The following is a 17,725-nucleotide window of genomic DNA, read 5'->3' as shown; positions in this document are numbered from 1 at the left end:
TTAAAAGGGTAAAAAGAAACATGAAACTAATTTAAATCATAGTCATTTGGCCCAGTATATTCTAAATATTATTTCAACACGTAATCAATATAAACAAGATTGATGAGTTATTCTGCACTCTTTCTTCGACATCCGGTGTGTATTTTACATTTAGAGCACATTAATTCGCACTCATTTCATTCCAAGCACTCGGGCGCTACAGGACGGCCAGGGGCGACCCCTCAGGTCAGCGGCAGGAGCTGTTTCGCAAAGCCGGGAACGGGTACCCACCCGGACCCTACTGGGAGAAGCACTTCCGCCGGGTCGTCCCCGACGGAAGTCGTGACGGAACGGAAGTCGCTCGTGTGTGCTCTCAGCCGCTGAACGCTGGGGCGGCATCCCGGCTGTCTGAGTGGGGTTTGCGTTGCTGGATGAAGGGCGCTCGGGCTGCGGGAGGTGAGCGGAGCGGCCCGCGGAGGTGGTCCATGCCTGGGACCGGAGGGCGGCGGAGCCCCGTAAATGCTCGGTGTTCGAGGGGAGAATGGTGCGGGCCCCGGAGTCAGACTGTCGGGGTTCGCGCCCCCGCCCCGCTGCCTTCTCGCCTGTGACCTTGGGCACGTCACCCCCATTGCCCCCGAGCCTTGGCCTCGTCACGCGTGAAGTGGGGGATGATAGGCCCTGGTTTACAATGTTGGTGAGGATTAGATACGGAAATCCATGGGAAGCACTAAGCACCGCGCCTGAAGCCTTGTAGCCACCCCAGCAAAGTGGGATGTTTTATCGTTTAGGTTTACTTCTTTTGAGATGAGGCTGCTGTCTCGTCGATATTGCTGACTACCAATTTTTGAACACAGCCCCCCCCCCCCCCCGCCGTGGCTTCCATTTTACTTGCATTATCACATTTGATTCTCACAGCAGACACAGGTATTATTATCCCCATTTGACTCATGGAGAAATGGAAGCTCCCCCGAGTTTAAGAAGCTCCCCAGGTGCCCAGGGTTACCTGACTAGGCAGCAGCTGGGGCAGAATGACTCCAGAGTCCATGCTCTTAACCGGATTGCTTTATATCGCCCATGAAAGGGGGTGCGGGCTGCAAGTGTGCAGTTACTGAATGCTTACCTTATGCCCAGTTGGGTTTTAAATATCTTCTTTAATTCTTACGATGTCTCTGGGATGTAGGTACTACCTTTATGTTACAGATGTGGAATTGGCAGCTCAGAGATAGGAATTTGACTTTTCCAAGGTCACACAGCAAGTAAGGAGCAGAGAAGTGTGACTTTAAAGCTCACACTTACAAGTCTGCTGTTCTCTGATGCTTGAATGTAGGTTAGCATTGCACCTGCCTGAAGTGCTGGTAGCAGGTGACCGAGTTAGAGAGGCAACAGGCTGCCGCTGCTCATTTTACATGTACAGCACCTGCCATGAGCCAGTTACTGAATGGGAGATGTTGAAGTTGTACAAATGGATGAGATTTGTTCCCTGCTTTTAGAGACCTCCCAGCCTGTAAGGAATGGCAGAAGTGTAAGTAGTAATTAACACCCAAGTCTTGGAGATGGAGATTAGGAGGCTTTGGGAATCTATAGGAGGACCCCAGCCTAGACTTGGAGAATGGTGGCCAGGATAGGCTTCTAGAAGGAAGCAGAGACCTAAAAGCATGGGAGTTGGCTAAGTCAGAGAGAAGATACACTAGCCAGAGAGAACAGCATGTATAAAAGCCTAGAAGCTAGTGAAGATCAGTACAAAAATGGTGTGACTGGAAGGAGTGAGGCAGTCAGGCTGGAGATCGTGAGGTCCGTTAAGGATGTGTGGTGGGAAGTGCGTCTCCATCTCTTGGACTTCGAGTCACCTGGGTTCCTTCCTGGGAGGCAGTGACTGTTTCTTGTGCACCCTAGAAATACTGTGCTCACTGACAAGTATGTACTTTAATATTCCTGTGCTCCTTCCCCTGCAGATTAAAGTATAGCATACTACAGACACTATTGGGCATTTTGCTTCCCTGTTTTTGTCATGTACGGATACAGCCTTACTTTCTAACAGTTGCATTTTATCCCATTGCATGGATATACCAGGACTTAAATAGTCCCCTTCTGATGACATTAGGTCTTTTCCATTCCTTTCCTGTTAGAAACACTACTGCACTGAATATCCTTACACATGGGTCATTTTATACATGTAAGACTCTATCTGTAGGATAAATATCTAGGAATGGAACTGCTTGGTCAAAGGTTGTGCGTGTCATTTTGATGGAAAGTGGCAGATTGGCTTCTGTAAAGGTTGTGCTATTTTCGTCTCCCCAGCTATGTGTGAGGGGGCCTGGGTAGAATATTTGAAGGCAGTAACTTGAGATTCTTGGAGGGTAGGAGTCACTGATCAGACATATGGTGCCCCATGTTAGATACGTCCCATTTGAAGGAACTCAAAGAAAGATCCCCTCAGGTAGTAAGTGGATTTCATAGTAATGGGAGGCGACATAGCTAGGTGGCCAGGAGCATGGACTTTGTGGTCATATAGACCTTCATTTGAGTCCTGGCTTTGTTGCTTAGGTGGGAGCTTAGGTGAGTTCCTCAGCTTCTCTCTATTTCCTCATTTCTGAATGGGGGTAATAGTACCACCTGTGTCTATCTTGCTGAGGATTGCTGTGAAGATTTAATGCCCTTGAAACTGTTCCTGGTACAAGGCGCTTCTTTGTTATTTTGCCACACCATCTCAGCTCATCTCATCTCTAACACCCCTTTGTTTTGAAAACTGCCTGGATTTGTATCTTACCTTTGGCACTCCTTTGTCTGATCTTAGGTGAGTTGCCCCAGTTTTTTTTTTCCCCCCTAACTTGTAAAGTAGGGATGGTATTAAGAATATCTTCTTGGGTTTTTGGGTATTAAATGTATTAATACACTGGATGTGCTTATAGCATTGCCCTGTATGAAGTGTTCAATAAATGTTGGTCGTACCTGTTATTCTTTTGCAGACTTTGGACTTTGATTTGGTGCCATGCATCCTTTGCAGTGTGTCCTGCAGGCACAGAGGTGGGGGCCCTTGGCTTCCGTGTCCTGGCTGCTGCTCAGGACCTGCAGGGCATTTAGTAGTGTTCCCAGCACTGCACGTCCCAGTGTAGAGAGGCAGCAGGAAGATGGAGTTCGGAAGGATTTCAGCTCCAGGCTTGCCAGTGGTCCGACTTTTCAGCACTTTTTAAGAAGAGCATCAGCTCCTCAAGAGAAACCAGACATGGAGGACCCTCCCCCCTATCTCACAACGGATGAACTTTTAGGGAAGCAAAGAAAAGGTTGGTTTTACTTTTCTTCTCTCTTCAGACTTCCTGCTTTGCTCCTTTCTAGTACCCACAGCCTGATTCTTAATTATTCTTTTATTGCAGACCTGGCTTTGGAGGGTTAATAGGCTGGGAAGGCTGCTAGGTTCTGGAATTGTCAGACTTCATCCAGTAACAATATTAAGAAACTTGTGGACGCTTGGCTGGCTCAGTTGGTGGAGTGTGCAACTCTTGACCTCAGTGTTGTGTGTTTAAGCCCCATGTCAAGTGTAGAGATTACTTAAAAATAAAATCCTTAAAAATTTTTTTGGGGTATCTGGGTGGCTCAGTCAGTTAAGTATCTGACTTTGGCTCAGTTCATGATCTCAGGGTCCTAGGATCAAGCCCTGTGTTAGGTTCTGTGCTCAGTGGGCAGTCTGCTTCTCCCTCTCCCTCTTCCCCTGCTTGTGCATGCTGGCACACTCTCTCAAATAAATAAATTAAATCTTAAAAAAAAAAAGGAAAAAACAAAAAAAACTCGTACTTTTGGTCCATGTAGCTAGGGTGGGTGGAAGTCCTGGGGAGTCTTCTCTTTGGTTACTTTTGGAAGCCCTGTAATTTCTCTGTTCTGATTTTTAGATCATCTTTTTTTTTTTTTTTTAATATTTTTATTTGTTCCACAAACAGAGATCACAAGTAGGCAGAGAGGCAGGCAGAGCGAGAGGGGGAAGCAGGCTCCCTGCTGTGTAGAGAGCCCGACACAGGGCCCGATCCCAGGACCCTCAGCCGAAGGCAGAGGCTTGACCCACTGAGCCACCCAGGTACCCCAATATTTAGATCATCTTAAGTCATAAGAAAGCTTTCACAGTTGGTGCTGTAGAAATTCAATAAAAAATATTTCATTTATTTATTTGAGAGAGAGAGCAGAGAACACAATTGGAGGGAGGGAAAAGGGCAAAGGGAGAGGGAGAAGCAGATTTCCTGAGCCGATGTGGGGCTTAATCCCAGGCTAAATCCCATGACTCCAAATGGAAGGTGGACACTTAACCAACTGAGCTACCCAGGTCCCCCTCCTTTATTTTATTTTATTATTATTTTTTAAGATTTATTTATTTATTATTAGAAAGTTTTATGCATGGGTGTGTGAGCATGGAGTGGTAGAGGGAGAGAAGCCATAAGCAGAGTCCCCACTGACTGTGGAGCCCCATGCAGAGCTCCATCTTATGACCCTGACGACATGACCTGAGTCAAAGTCAAGAGTTTGGTCATTTAACCAACTGAGCCACCCAGCTGCTCCTTTGTAATTAAATTTTTAGAAATTGGTATAAAATGTTACATTGTGCTGTACTATGATGTACCTGTCCCCTATAGTTGGACATTGTTTCAAAAGTTTTATATAAGTTGTTTAAAAAGTTTTATATAAGTAATGCTCTAATATGTATCTTCATATATACATACACACATATACATATAAATGTATGCCTATGTCCTATTAAATTTTTTTCCAGGACAAATATCTAGGAATTAAATTAGTAAATCAAGGAGTATGTACATCTTGTGACTCCTGCTAGATACATATATTTTTAAAGATTTTATTATTTATTTGACAGAGAGAGATCACAGGTAGGCAGAGAGGCAGGCAGAGAGAGAGAGGCAGAAGCAGGCGCCCTGCCAAGCAGAGAGCTTGATTTGAGGCTCAATCCCAGGACCCTGAGATCATGACCTGAGCGGAAGGCAGAGGCTTAACCCACTGAGCCACAGAGGTGCCCCTCCTGCTAGATATTTTGTAGTCCTTTACATATATGTAACTATGTATATTTGTTGTTCCCCTCAGTTCTGACATAATTTTTTTTTTTTTTTTTAAGACCAGGGAAGTGAGCCAAGGAAGGTTTAAAAAAACACTGTTGTTTGTTTCTTTCTTCTGTAAGTTACTGCTGCTCTATGTTGGTTTTCATATGATTTTTTTTGTCATTAACTTTTAACTTCATTTGGACTTTATTTGGGTCTGTTGATTAAAAGGTGCTGGGGGGCAGGAATTGATGTAGGAATATAGTTTCAAAGGACTTGCCAGAGTATGAAGTTGATGTTCTTTTTTTTTTTTTTAAGATTTTATTTATTTATTTGACAGATAGATATCACAAGTAGGCAGAGAGACAGGCAGAGAGAGAGGAGGAAGCAGGCTCTCCGCTGAGCAGAGAAACCAATGCGGGGCTTGATCCCAGAGTCCTGGGATCATGACCTGAGCTGAAGGCAGAGGCTTTAACCCACTGAGCCACCCAGGTGCCCCTTAAAGATTTTATTTTTAAGTAATTTTCTGCACACAACGTGGGACTTGACCTTAAAACCTGGAAATCAAGAGTTGCATCTCTACCAACTGAGCCAGCTAGGCGCCTCAGTGCTTGCTTTCAATTCATATGTTTGAAGTTACTGTAGGAAGTTACCTCATTTTTATTTTCTGGCTTTGTGTACCCTCTGGCCATTGCTGCTCCCTTCAGAGGTTGGAGAACTTCATTGTGAGAAGGAGGGGTGTAATGTATGGATTTAAATTTTTCCCTCAGATACTCAGCACTGTTAGCTAGTCCTCCCTTTTCTAATTGTTTTTATAACCACATTGCCTTGACTCTCAGGTGCATGTTTCTCCTGTATTTTATTATTTTTAAAAAGATTTAATTTATTTATTTGACAGACAGACATCACAAGTAGGCAGAGAGGCAGGCAGAGAGAGAGGAGGAAGCAGGTTCCCTGCTGAGCAGAGAGCCCAGTGCGGGGCTCGATCCCAGGACTCTGCAATCATGACCCGAGCTGAAGGCAGAGGCTTTAACCCACTGAGTCACCCAGGCGCCCCTGTTTCTCCTGTATTTTAAATGATATGGCCCGTAATTATGTATGTATGTAATGTAGTATTTCTTTTGTTCTGAAAGGCTGTCATTAATTTGGGGATAGACCTGGAACTTAATGTTGTCTTAGAATTGAGGCAGTGGGATTAGTGAATGACCAGTTGCCTCAGATGTTTCTGGGGCATTTGGGAAGGAGAACTTTTGAGACATGTGGTCCCTTTTAGTTTACCTATTGTGGAATCCCCCTCTCATTGCAGTCTACCTGGAGACCTATGGCTGCCAGATGAATGTGAATGACACAGAGATAGCCTGGTCTATCTTACAGAAGAGTGGCTACTTGCGGACCAGGAACCTCCAAGAGGTACATGCATTTTCTGCTTTCATTGTTTTCTGGGCCTGGGTGAGACTCTGCATTTGTGCCAGTTTTCAGATGTAGCTTCAGAAATAAGGTATGGCCTGATGAGAGTGAGTTTCCTTGAGTAAAGTACATAGCATGGAACTAAGGTGTATTTTTGTTCCAGTTATTTTTGAAACTTTTATGGTGGTGCTCACTTTTAGGCAAGGAACTAAGTTCACAATGGGCTGGGAGGTGGAGGGGGAATGGGGAGTTAGTGTTTAATGGGTACGGATTTTTAGTTGGGGAACATGAAATGGTTCTGGAGCTTGATAGTGGTGATGGTTGCACAACAATGTGAATATACTTAATGCTACTGAATTGTACACTTAAAAATGGTTAAAATGGTGAATTTTATGCTATGTATATTTTACCATAGTGATAAAGAAAAAGATAAATAGATAGTGATTCTACAAGGCAGATTTCAAAGATCATAATTTTCCCTTTTTTTCTGTTGCTTTCCACTCAGGCTGATGTGATCCTCCTTGTCACATGTTCTATCAGGTGAGAATTTGTTCTTTATCTAGAGAGTGAATATATTTTACGCCAGAGTTAACAGTGCCAGCCGGCAGACCTGGGGCAGTCAGTGGACTTGTGATTTTATAGCAGTGGAGATAGCAATGATAGAGCCGGGTTGATGTTTGCTGAGCACGTACTGTGTATCAGACCCTGTGCTGAGCACTGTACTTGCACTAACTAATTTAATTCTCACAACAGCCCTATGAGATAGGTGTTATTATCAAACTCGTGTTATGGATGAGGAAACCGAGAGTTTGCTGAGGCACCCAACTTTTCCTAAGGTTTCTCTTACAGGTAATGGCACATATTCATGACGTAATTCACATCGTAAAGGTTTGGGTGCAGTTGGTGCAGAGATGGTGGCATCCATCAGAAGTGAACATACTATTCCCTGCTTTGTTTCTGTGTACAAGGCATGTTAGTGTTGATGTTTCCTTAGTGTTAATATAAGTGTTTCTGCTATAAGACACTGACCTTCATGGCTTTGGGAGATTCAGAAATGAACCCTTTTTCCGTGGAGCCTGGCTTTAAGGAGCTTGGTTTGATATGGGGACTAAGGCAGATACACAAATAGCTCTAACATCTGGCAGAAAGCACTATGTAAAAAATCAAACAATAAAAGAGAAGTTGCTAACTACAGGGAAAAGTGTAGTTAAAGTGATAGGGCAGTTAAAGGGTGGACAAACTCTGTGAGGCTTTGTGAAGTACATTGTTTCTGAGTTTGGGCTTGTCAGGTTTGGAGATAAACTGGAAGGAAGTGGTGCTTCCTCAGTTGGCTCCCTGCCTATCTTCCCTTAACCTAAAAGATAGACATTCACTTAAAGGGTTGAAGTTTGTTTTTATTTTATTTCCATTATTGTACTCTTTTAGCTTGTGCTCTAGTTTATTTTCAGATTGAGTTCTACCTCTTGATCTTTGCAGGGAGAAGGCTGAGCAGACCATCTGGAATCGTTTACATCAGCTTAAAGCCCTGAAGACAAAACGGCTCCGCTCTCGAGTACCTCTGAGGATTGGGATTCTAGGTATCCGGTAATTTGCAGATTTTGTGTTTTCACACTTGGGAAACCCTTAGAGGCTGGATTCCCAGTGTTTGAAGAATTGTTGTACGCCTCATGTAACTCTTGTATTTGGTGGCAGAGGCTATAGGATTAAATGAAATGAAGCTCATAAAAGAGCTTTTGAAGTAATAGGTACATAAAAGTGCCTTGAAGTAATAGGTACTCAGAAAGTGGTCTGTTCTTCCTAGAGTCTAATGTGGCTTATGGCAGCATAGAGTTATGGATAGGAGAGAGTTTGGAGTCTGAAAGAACAGCATGAATTTACAGCAAAGGCACCTTTCATCTTGACTCCTGATGGATGCTCAGGTGAAGTTCTATATCTGCACTGACCAGTATGGTAGCCACTAGTTACATGTGGTTATTTAAATTTAAATAAAATTAGGGGCCCCTGACTGTCTCAGTCGGTGGAGTGTGCATCTCTTGATCTTGGGATTGTGAATTCCAGTCTCATGTTTGGTGTAGGGATTATTTAAAAAAAACGTGGGGGGGGCGCCTGAGTGGGTCAGTGGGTTAAGCCTCTGCCTTTGGCTCAGGTCATGATGTCAGGGTCCTGGGATTGAGCCCCACATGGGGCTCTCCGCTCAGCAAGGAGCCTGCTTCCTACATGTGACCTCTGTCTGTCAAATAAATAAATAAATAAAATCTTTTAAAAAAACCACAAACCCAAAACACCCCCAAAAAACAAATCTTAAAAAAATAAATTTAAGGGGTGCCTGGGTGACTTAGTTGGTTAAGCATCTGCCTTTGGCTCAGGTCATGATCCCGAAGTCCTGGGATTGAGCCCCACATTGGGCTTTGTGCTCAGCAGGGAGTCTGCTCCTCCTTCTGCCCCTCACCCTGCTCACACACACACACTCTCTCTCTGTTTCTCTCTCAATAAATAAAATCTTAAAAAAAGTAAATTTAAGTAAAATGAAATAATATTAAAAATTCCCTTCTTCATTCTCACTAACTACATATTGACTGCTCAGTAGCCATACTTGACTAGTGTCTACCAGTTTGGACAGCACAGAAAAAGAACATTTCCATCATCTTAGTTCGTTGGACAGCTCTGATCTAGATAGCTGGGAAGCATATTTCAAAAATGAATATTCTATGCCCTTTTGGTCCCAGAATTTTGTTAATGTACTTAATTTTAAAACAGACTGTTCATTTTGGAATAATTAAATTAATTTCTCTTGATGAAGGGTCCAAACATGGTTGGAGCATATCCCGTTACACAGATTAATGTACTAAGTGATGTAGGAGGTTGGAAGGATTAACTGAATGTTTCATATCAGTTTCTTCATTATAGAAGCCCCTGGCTATATTTTTGTTAGGAATTTCAGAAATCCCCCCTATACTTTGTTTTATTATTATGGTAAAATACATATAACATAAAATTTACCATTTGAACCCTTTTTTTTTCTTTAAAGATTTTATTTATTTATTTGAGAGAGAGCATGAGTGGTCAAGGAGGAGAGGGAGAAGCAGACTTCCTCCTGAGCGTGGGGCTTGATGCTAGAATGCTGAGATCATGACCTGAGCCAAAGTCAAGATGCTTAACTGACTGAGCCACCCAGGTGCCCCTATGTTTTGAAATTCTATAGCCTTACTGATAAACAGTGGTTTTTTAGGATACAGAAGATAGCAGCATAGATGGTTAGTTCATTTCTTAGAGGTCTTAGCAAGTATTATGGGTAAGAAAAGGGATAAAGGATATAAGTACAGTTTTATGTAAGTTTTTTTTTTCTTTTTTTTTAAATAGGTTCCTAAATAAAAAGTTTTTGTTTGGAGTATGAAGTAAATTTCAATTGAAAAAAGGTTCATGTCTAGAAATGTCTTTGGGTGATGGCTTAATTTTTTCTGGGCATTTAATTGAATTTCTTTAGTTGCTTGCTTCCTGTGGTTTTCTTGTATAGGAAGATGCAGATTCTAGTGCTATGGAAGTATTGGGCAAATTTGAGGAGTGATGGTGCTCAACTCTCAGAGAGGTTTCTGTGCCCTTAGCTCTGATCCTAGCTGGAGGTAATGTGTACAGAGAAGTAGACATGGGACCAGATGAATTTGGGAACAGGTGCTCATTTTCTTTTCCTTCCCAGGGTGCATGGCTGAGAGATTGAAGGAGGAGATTCTCAACAGGGAGAAAATGGTGGATATTTTGGCCGGTCCAGATGCCTATCGGGACCTTCCTCGTCTGCTGGCTGTTGCCGATTCAGGCCAACAAGCTGCCAACGTGCTGCTCTCTCTGGATGAGACCTATGCCGATGTCATGCCAGTCCAGACAAGCCCCAGTGCTACTTCTGCCTTCGTGTGAGATACTGTGCAAGAGACAAGGAGTGAACTTCTCCTTTCTCACTTTTCTTTCTTTCTTTCTTTTTGAGAGGGGTTGTAGAGAGAGAGTGAGAGCTCAGGTGCATGAGCTGGCGGTAGGTGGGGGCTGGAAGTGAGGAGGGACAAAGGGAGAGAGTCCCAAGCAGACTCTGCGCAGAGCCCAACAAGGGGCTCGATCTCACAACCCTGAAATCATGACCTGAGCCAAAACCAAGAACTGGATGCCCAAAAGACTGTGCCATTCAGGCACTCCTCTTTTCTCACTTTTATTTATTATTTATTTTATTTATTTTTTAAAAGATGTTATTTATTTATTTGACAGAGAGATCACAAGTAGGCAGAGAGGCAGCAGAGAGAGGGGGGAAGCAGGCTCCCCATTGAGCAGAGAGCCCCATATAGGGCTCGATCCCAGGACCCTGAGACCATGACCTGAGCCTGAGGCAGAGGCTTAACCCACTGAACCACCCAGACGCCCCTCCTTTCTCACTTTTAAAATAATGGTAAGGGTAGGGGATCCTAGGACTCTGGGATCATGACCTGAGACAAAGGCAGACACTTAACGACTGAGCCACCCAGGAGCCCCTAAATACTAGTTTTTAAAGATAAAAAATGTTTGCCTTAAAAAATGTCTCAGATTGGTCCAGTGTGAGTACGGTGCCCAGAGGATTCAGAGTCAAAGGATAATGCCAAGGGAGCTATGACTTGCTCCTTGCGTGGGAACAAGGCATCCTATTCCTCTTATTCCTGTTATGAAGTTTTGGTGCTTTTCTCCCCAGGTCTATCATGCGAGGCTGTGACAACATGTGCAGCTACTGCATTGTTCCTTTCACACGTGGCCGGGAGAGGAGTCGGCCTGTTGCTTCCATTCTAGAGGAAGTGAGGAAACTTTCAGAGCAGGTGAAAAGTTCTCTAGGCTTTTGTCTTGTAAACATGTTTTTAGGGGGATGAGGACAACCTTTCTCGTTTTGCTGCCTGTTCTATCTCTGAGCCGTGTAGGTTTAGAACCCATACCCAGCCAGAAAGAAACACCTGGGTGAATGTCTTTGATTTGCTCCTTATAAATTATAGGCAGATCCCTGTGAAGTTTGTTTAGGAGGTAGCACAGTGGAATGGAGAGAGCATGAGTTTAGAATCAGATGATTAAGAATTCAGGCTGTATCATTCTCTGGTTTGGTGCATTGGTCACTCAACTATTATCTTTGAAACACAGTTTCCCAGTCTATGAAAAGAAGATAAAATAGTAACTTTCTTGCTGGGTTTTTGGGAAGATTGTTGTCATTTAAATGTTTTTTTTTTTTTCTTTTCTTTCCTTCCTTCCTTTCCTTTCCTTTCCTTCCTTCCTTCCTCTCTCCCTTTCTCTCTTTTGTAAGAAATCTCCACACCCAGCCTGGGGCTTGAACTCACAACCCTGAGATCAAGAGTCACATGTTCTATCAACTGAGTCAGCCAGGTGCCCATGTAGTTTAATTTTTTTTTTAAGATTTATTTATTTTTAGAGAAAGAATGCATGAGGAAGGGGAGGAGCAGAGGGAGAGGGAGAAAGAGAATCATAAGCAAGCTTGGCGCTAAGTGTGGAGCCTGATGTGGGCTCAATCTCATAACCCTGAGATTATGACCTGAGCTGAGACCAAGAATCAATACTCGACTGAGCCACCAAGGTGCCGTAATTTTTTTTTTTTAAAGATTTGTTTATTTGAGGGGCGCCTGGGTGGCTCAGTGGGTTGAGCCTCTTCCTTCGTCTCGGGTCATGGTCTCAGGGTCCTGGGATTGAGCCCCGCATCGGGCTCTCTGCTCAGCGGGTAGCCTGCATCTCCCCCACCACCCCCCCGCCTGCCTCGCTGCCTACTTGTGATCTCTCTGTCAATTAAATGAATAAAATCTTAAAAAAAAAAATTTTTTTTTTTTTTAAAGATTTTATTTATTTATTTGACAGAGAGAGAGATCACAAGTAGGCAGAGAGACAGGCAGAGAGAGAGGAGGAAGCAGGCTCCCCGCGGAGCAGAGAGTCCGACGCGGGGCTCGATCCCAGGACCCTGAGATCATGACCTGAGCCGAAGGCAGCGGCTTAATCCACTGAGCCACCCAGGCGCCCCCCAAAAAAATTTTTTTTGTTTATTTGAGAGAAAGGAAAGGAGTAGAGGGAGAGGGGAGGGGAGAGAATCTCAAGCAGACTCCCCACTGAGCATGGACCCCCCCCCCCACCAGAGGGCTCGATCTCAAGACCCTGTGATCATGACCTGAGCCAGAATCAGGAGTTGGCCCCTCAACTGATTGAGACTTCCAGGTGCCCTGCCCCTCAATGTTTTTAAACTACCTGGCATATAGTAAATTTTCAGAGAATGATTTACTTGTCCATTCTAGGGAAACTTCCCAAATATTTTCCTCATTTTATCACAGAGCAGCTTGCCACTTGAGGGACAGAGAATAGATGAGGTTAGTGAATCCCATCAGAGGCCAGAGGGGAGATAATTGCTCTTTTCTTCCTATTGGGAGCTGGTCGCCGCTAACTCTAGGCCTGGATCTTCTGGCGCTGAAGAGGAGGATGTAGGTGGGAATATGGAGCTTTTCTTCCACTGGAGTTTCCCTCTTTCCTTCCTTGCTTGCTCAAGAACTGTGGGAGCCAGCCCCTGCTCCAGTTTTCAGTAGCAGTTTGTCTCTGTTCTTACACTCTAGCAGTGCTCTCTTCTCATCTCCCATTCCCCAGTTCTCAGTCCCCTGCTTTCCTCCCCGGCTGCTCATAGGTACTGTGAGGTATTCTCCATATCCCTCCTTTCCACGTGCTTCCTGGTCTCAAGTCATCTCCTCTCCTCTTCCAACTCCCCCATAGTACCAGAACTAGTTGTCAGGATAGAGACATTCTGTATATTACTATTTTTTATTTTTTTAAAAATATTTTATTTATTAGAGAGGGAGCACAAGCAAGGGGAGCGGTAGGCAGAGGGAGAAGCAGACGCCCCCTGAGCAGGGAGCCCAGTTTGGGACTTATGACCCAAGTCGAACACAGACGCTTAACCAACTGAGCTACCAGGTGCTCCCAAATTTCTTTTTTTTTTTAAAGATTTTATTTATTTATTTGACAGAGAGAGATCACAAGTAGGCAGAGAGGCAGGCAGAGAGAGTGAGAGGGAAACAGGCTCCCTTCAGAGCAGAGAGCCCGACGCGGGACTCGATCCCAGGACCCTGAGATCATGACCCGAGCCAAAGGCAGCGGCCCAAACCACTGAGCCACCGTTTTAAGTTTATTTAGTTTTAAGTAATCTTTACACTCAACATGGGTCTTGAACTCACAACCCAAAAGTCCCAAGCTCTACCCGGCTGAGTCAGCTAGGGGCTCCTCAAAATTTCTTAATTGTCCAAAATATCTTTTTTTTTTTTCCATTAAGATTTTATTTATTTATTTGAGAGAGAGAACACAAATGGGGAAGAGCAGAGGGAGGGGGAGAAGCAGACTCTCTGCTGAGCATAGAGACAGACATGGGGCTCAATCCTGGGACTCCAGGATCATGACCTGATTCAAAGGCAGGTGCTTTACTGTCTGAACTAACAACCAGGCACCTCTGTCCAAAAATACCAATTTTTTAAACCAAGATCCAATCAATATTTGTTTTATTTGGTTTTTATATTTCTTCAATCCCTCTTTTTTTTTTTTTTTTAAAGATTTTTATTTATTTATTTGACAGACAGCGAGAGAGGGAATACAAGTAGGGTGAATGGGAGGGGAGAAGCAGGCTTCCCACTGAGCAGGGAGCCTGATGGCGGGGCTCGATCCTAGGACCCTGAGATTGTGACCTGAGCCAAAGGCAGAGGCTTAACGCCTAAGCCACCCAGGCGCCCCTCTTCAGTCCCTCTTAATTTAAAACAACCCTTTCAGTTTTTTGTTTTTTGCTTTAAATGATACATTAAGTTTTTGAAGAGATCAGATATTGCTGGATTTGTCTGATTGCTTCTTCATGTTGTCATTTAAAATATTCCTCTGAATTCTGGTACACATTGGAAGTTAGGTGTAAAAGCTTGATTCAAATTAGGCTAAATATTTTGGGAAGAATATTTCATAGGCAGTGATTATATAATATTCAACTGGCAGAATGCTGTCAGAATTTGATTTATTGTGTTACAAATTAATCATTATTATTGAACATTGAGTTTGTGTCCAGGTTTTTGCTACTCTAAAAAATGCTTTGAAGCTAATTTTTATTTAAGATTTTAGAACTTCTGAAGGTGAGTTCTTCAGATAAGATGCCCAAATATGAAGTTATTGGGTTAAAGACAGAATAGAATACATTTATGGATGGCTCTTAGTAGGGTCAGCTAATTTGAGTGAAACTACGAAAACAGTTTTAATTTGCTTCCAATGTATTTATTTTCCTTTTTTAGGGGCTGAAAGAAGTGACACTTCTTGGTCAGAATGTTAATAGTTTTCGGGACAGTTCAGAGGTCCAATTCAACAGTGCTGTGTCTACTAACCTCAGCCGTGGCTTTTCTACCAACTATAAACCCAAGCAAGGGGGCCTTCGTTTTGCTCACCTTCTGGATCAGGTCTCCAGAGTAGATCCTGAAATGAGGATCCGTTTTACCTCTCCCCACCCCAAAGACTTTCCTGATGAGGTGAGTATCGACAGAAAACTGTGCCAAGCTGTTATCAGTATCCTTTTTTTTAAAAAAATTTTTTTTTTTTTTAAAGATTTTATCTATTTATTTGACAGAGATCACAAGTAGGCAGAGAGGCAGGCAGAGAGAGAGAGGGGAAGCAGGCTCCCCGCTAAGCAGAGAGCCTGATGTGGGGCTCAATCCCAGGACCCTGGGATCATGACCTGAGCTGAAGGCAGAGGCTTTAACCCACTGAGCCACCCAGGTGCCCCTTTTAAATTTTTTAAGACTTTTATTAATTTATTTGACAGAGATCACAAGTTAGGCAGAGAGGCAGGCGGGGGTGGGTGGGTGGAGTAGGCTTCCTGCTGAGCAGAGAGCCTGATGCAGGGCTCCATCCCCTGACCCTGAGATCATGACCTGAGCCAAAAGCAGAGGCTTAACCCACTGAGCCACCCAGGTGACCCTGGGTGGCATCCTTAAGTATACCAAAGGCTGGACCCAGTGGGAGGCAGCAGTCCTTGAGTCTTGCTAAGGGCATCTTGTTAGTTGCTGTATTGCCCTTTAATTTCACCAAAGATTTAAAGTCCACCAAGGTGGACAGATATGGGATTGATATATTTAAAAAGATTTGTCTTCAAGTTCATCAGGGTCAGATTGTCATCTTCGTCTGTAAAATGGGATTAATAATAACCTCCTGCTTTGGGTTTTTGGGAAATAGGTATAATGTATAAAAAAATTAAAGGTATAATGTAAGGCACTTATCAAAGTGCCTTAGCAGTGCATGGAGTGTATAGCCCACATGTGGAACTTTTTTTTTTTTTTTTTTAGTGTTTTTTTTTTTGTTTTGTTTTCGTGAAATCTCTTTTGGCCCCGCCCCAACCTTTTCGCCTCTGGATTGTCTTTTTATTGAGCTGTAAGTGTTCTTCATGTATTCTTGATATAAATACCTTGTCAATGTATTTTTTCAAATATTTTTTCTTAGTTCTAGTTTCTTTAAAGATTTATGTATTTTAGGGGCACCTGGGTGGCTCAGTGGCTTAAGCCTCTGCCTTTGGCTCAGATCATGATCTCAGGGTCCTGGGATCGAGCCCTGCATTGGTCTTCCTGCTCAGTAGGGGGCCTGCTTCCCCCTCCCGCTCTGTCTGCCTCTCTGCCTACTTGTGATCTCTCTCTGTCAAATAAATAAAATCTTAGGAGAAAAAAAGCTTTATTTATTTTAGAGTGTGCAAGTGAGGGAGGGATGGAGGGAGAGGGAGAGAGAGACGCTTAAGCAGACTCCTTGAAGAGTGCAGAACCTGACACAGGTCTCGACTCCAGGACCCTGAGATCATGACCTGAGCTGAAATCAAGAGTTGGATGCTTAACTGACTGAGCCACCCAGGTGTCCCCCCTCCTTTTTAAAGATTTATTTATTTATTTGACAGAGATCACAAGTAGGCAGAGAGGCAGGCAGAGAGAGAGGAGGAAGCAGGCTCTCTGGTGAGCAGAGAGCCCAATTTGGGGCTCAATCCCAGGACCCTGGAATCATGACCCAAGCCGAAGGCAGAGACTTTAACCCACTGAACCACCCAGGCGCCCCTGACCCAGGTGCCCCTTAAGGATTTTCTTTTTAAGTAATCTCCACACCCAATGTGGGGCTCGAACACAACCCTGAGATCAAGAGTTGCATGCTCCATCTACTGGGCCAGCCAGGTGCCACACCTAGTTCCAGTTTCTTTTTTTTTTTTTTTTCTTTTCTTTCTTTCTTTTTCTTTTTTTAAAGATTTTTATTTATTTATTTGACACAGAGAAAGAGATAGAGAGCACAAGCAGGGGGAGTGGCAGGCAGGCAGAGCCAGGAGCCGAGCAAAGAGCCCTTGTCTTTGTGGGGATCGGAGTCTTTGTGGGGCTCGATCCTGGGTCTGTGGGATCATGACCAGAGCCAAAGGCAGCCGCTCAACCATGTGAGCTACCCAGGTGCCCCTACTTCCAGTTTCTTGATGGTCTTTTGTTTTTTTATCTTAATTTTAATTTTTTTTAAAGATTTTATTTATTTGAGAAAGAGCGAGAGCTCTAGCAGAGGAAGGTTAAAGGGAGAGGGAGAGACAGGATCCCTACTGAGCAGGGAGCTAGATGTGGGGCTCAGTCCCAGGATCTTAGGATCGTGACCCAAGCCGAAGGCAGATGCTTAACAACTGAGCCACCCAAGCATCCCTTGATGGTGTCTTTTAAAGTGGTTAATTAGTTTGGAAGTTAGATGAAACAAATACCATTTTTCCTTTCTTGTCTCTGTCACCCCATGGCTTGAATTTGACCTCTGCTTGCTTGCTTCACTTTTTGAAAGCAGAAATGCCATCAGGTGAAATGTCTGGGACAGATAACATGGCTTGAGTAAAAGTAAAGGATTTGGGTAATTCATGTGTTTGGTTTAATTGGCCTATTAATTACTTGAAAATTAACCTTAGTAGAGAAACAGTGGGAGTGGTATTCTTTTCTGCAGGATACTTTGGTGAGACTTTGATGGCCTTTACTGTGTTCTATCTGATCAGGTTCTACAGCTGATTCATGAGAGAGACAACATCTGTAAACAGATTCACCTACCAGCCCAGAGTGGAAGCAGCCGTGTATTGGAGGCTATGCGGAGGGGGTCAGACTTACTTGGGGATGGGGCATCCTGCACCTTTCCATGTTTTCTTAAGGACCACACCGTGTCTAAGAACCTAGTATAGTGTGTGGCACATAGTAACTGCTCAATAAATATCTGTTCTATTAATAAACTCATGGACATGATAACTTGCTTCTGTTTACTCT

At 43.7% G+C, this 17,725-nt stretch overlaps 1 protein-coding gene across 5 annotated transcripts in view; it reads left to right on the top strand.

Moving 5' to 3' along the window:
* The first annotated feature begins 331 nt into the window (after positions 1–331).
* Positions 332–17,725, top strand: part of CDK5RAP1 (CDK5 regulatory subunit associated protein 1) — a 36,423-nt gene continuing 19,029 nt past the window's right edge. For 2 of the 5 annotated variants that reach the window (XM_045980080.1, XM_045980077.1), the window contains exons 1-9: positions 332–435; positions 2,946–3,260; positions 6,319–6,422; positions 6,925–6,959; positions 7,896–7,996; positions 10,114–10,324; positions 11,122–11,242; positions 14,720–14,950; positions 17,464–17,561. In XM_045980080.1, the coding sequence (XP_045836036.1) occupies positions 2,969–3,260; positions 6,319–6,422; positions 6,925–6,959; positions 7,896–7,996; positions 10,114–10,324; positions 11,122–11,242; positions 14,720–14,950; positions 17,464–17,561 (1,193 nt within the window). In that variant the 5' untranslated portion in view covers positions 332–435; positions 2,946–2,968. Of the gene's footprint in view, positions 495–2,752; positions 2,774–2,945; positions 3,261–6,318; positions 6,423–6,924; positions 6,960–7,895; positions 8,004–10,113; positions 10,325–11,121; positions 11,243–14,719; positions 14,951–17,463; positions 17,562–17,725 lie in introns of those variants that run through there. The other 3 variants (XM_045980078.1, XM_045980079.1, XM_045980081.1) reach the window with 3 other exon arrangements.

Source organism: Meles meles, chromosome 16 (genome assembly GCF_922984935.1).
Source record: "Meles meles chromosome 16, mMelMel3.1 paternal haplotype, whole genome shotgun sequence".
Classification (NCBI taxonomy): domain Eukaryota; kingdom Metazoa; phylum Chordata; class Mammalia; order Carnivora; family Mustelidae; genus Meles; species Meles meles.
This window is presented reverse-complemented; position numbering and strand designations above follow the sequence as displayed.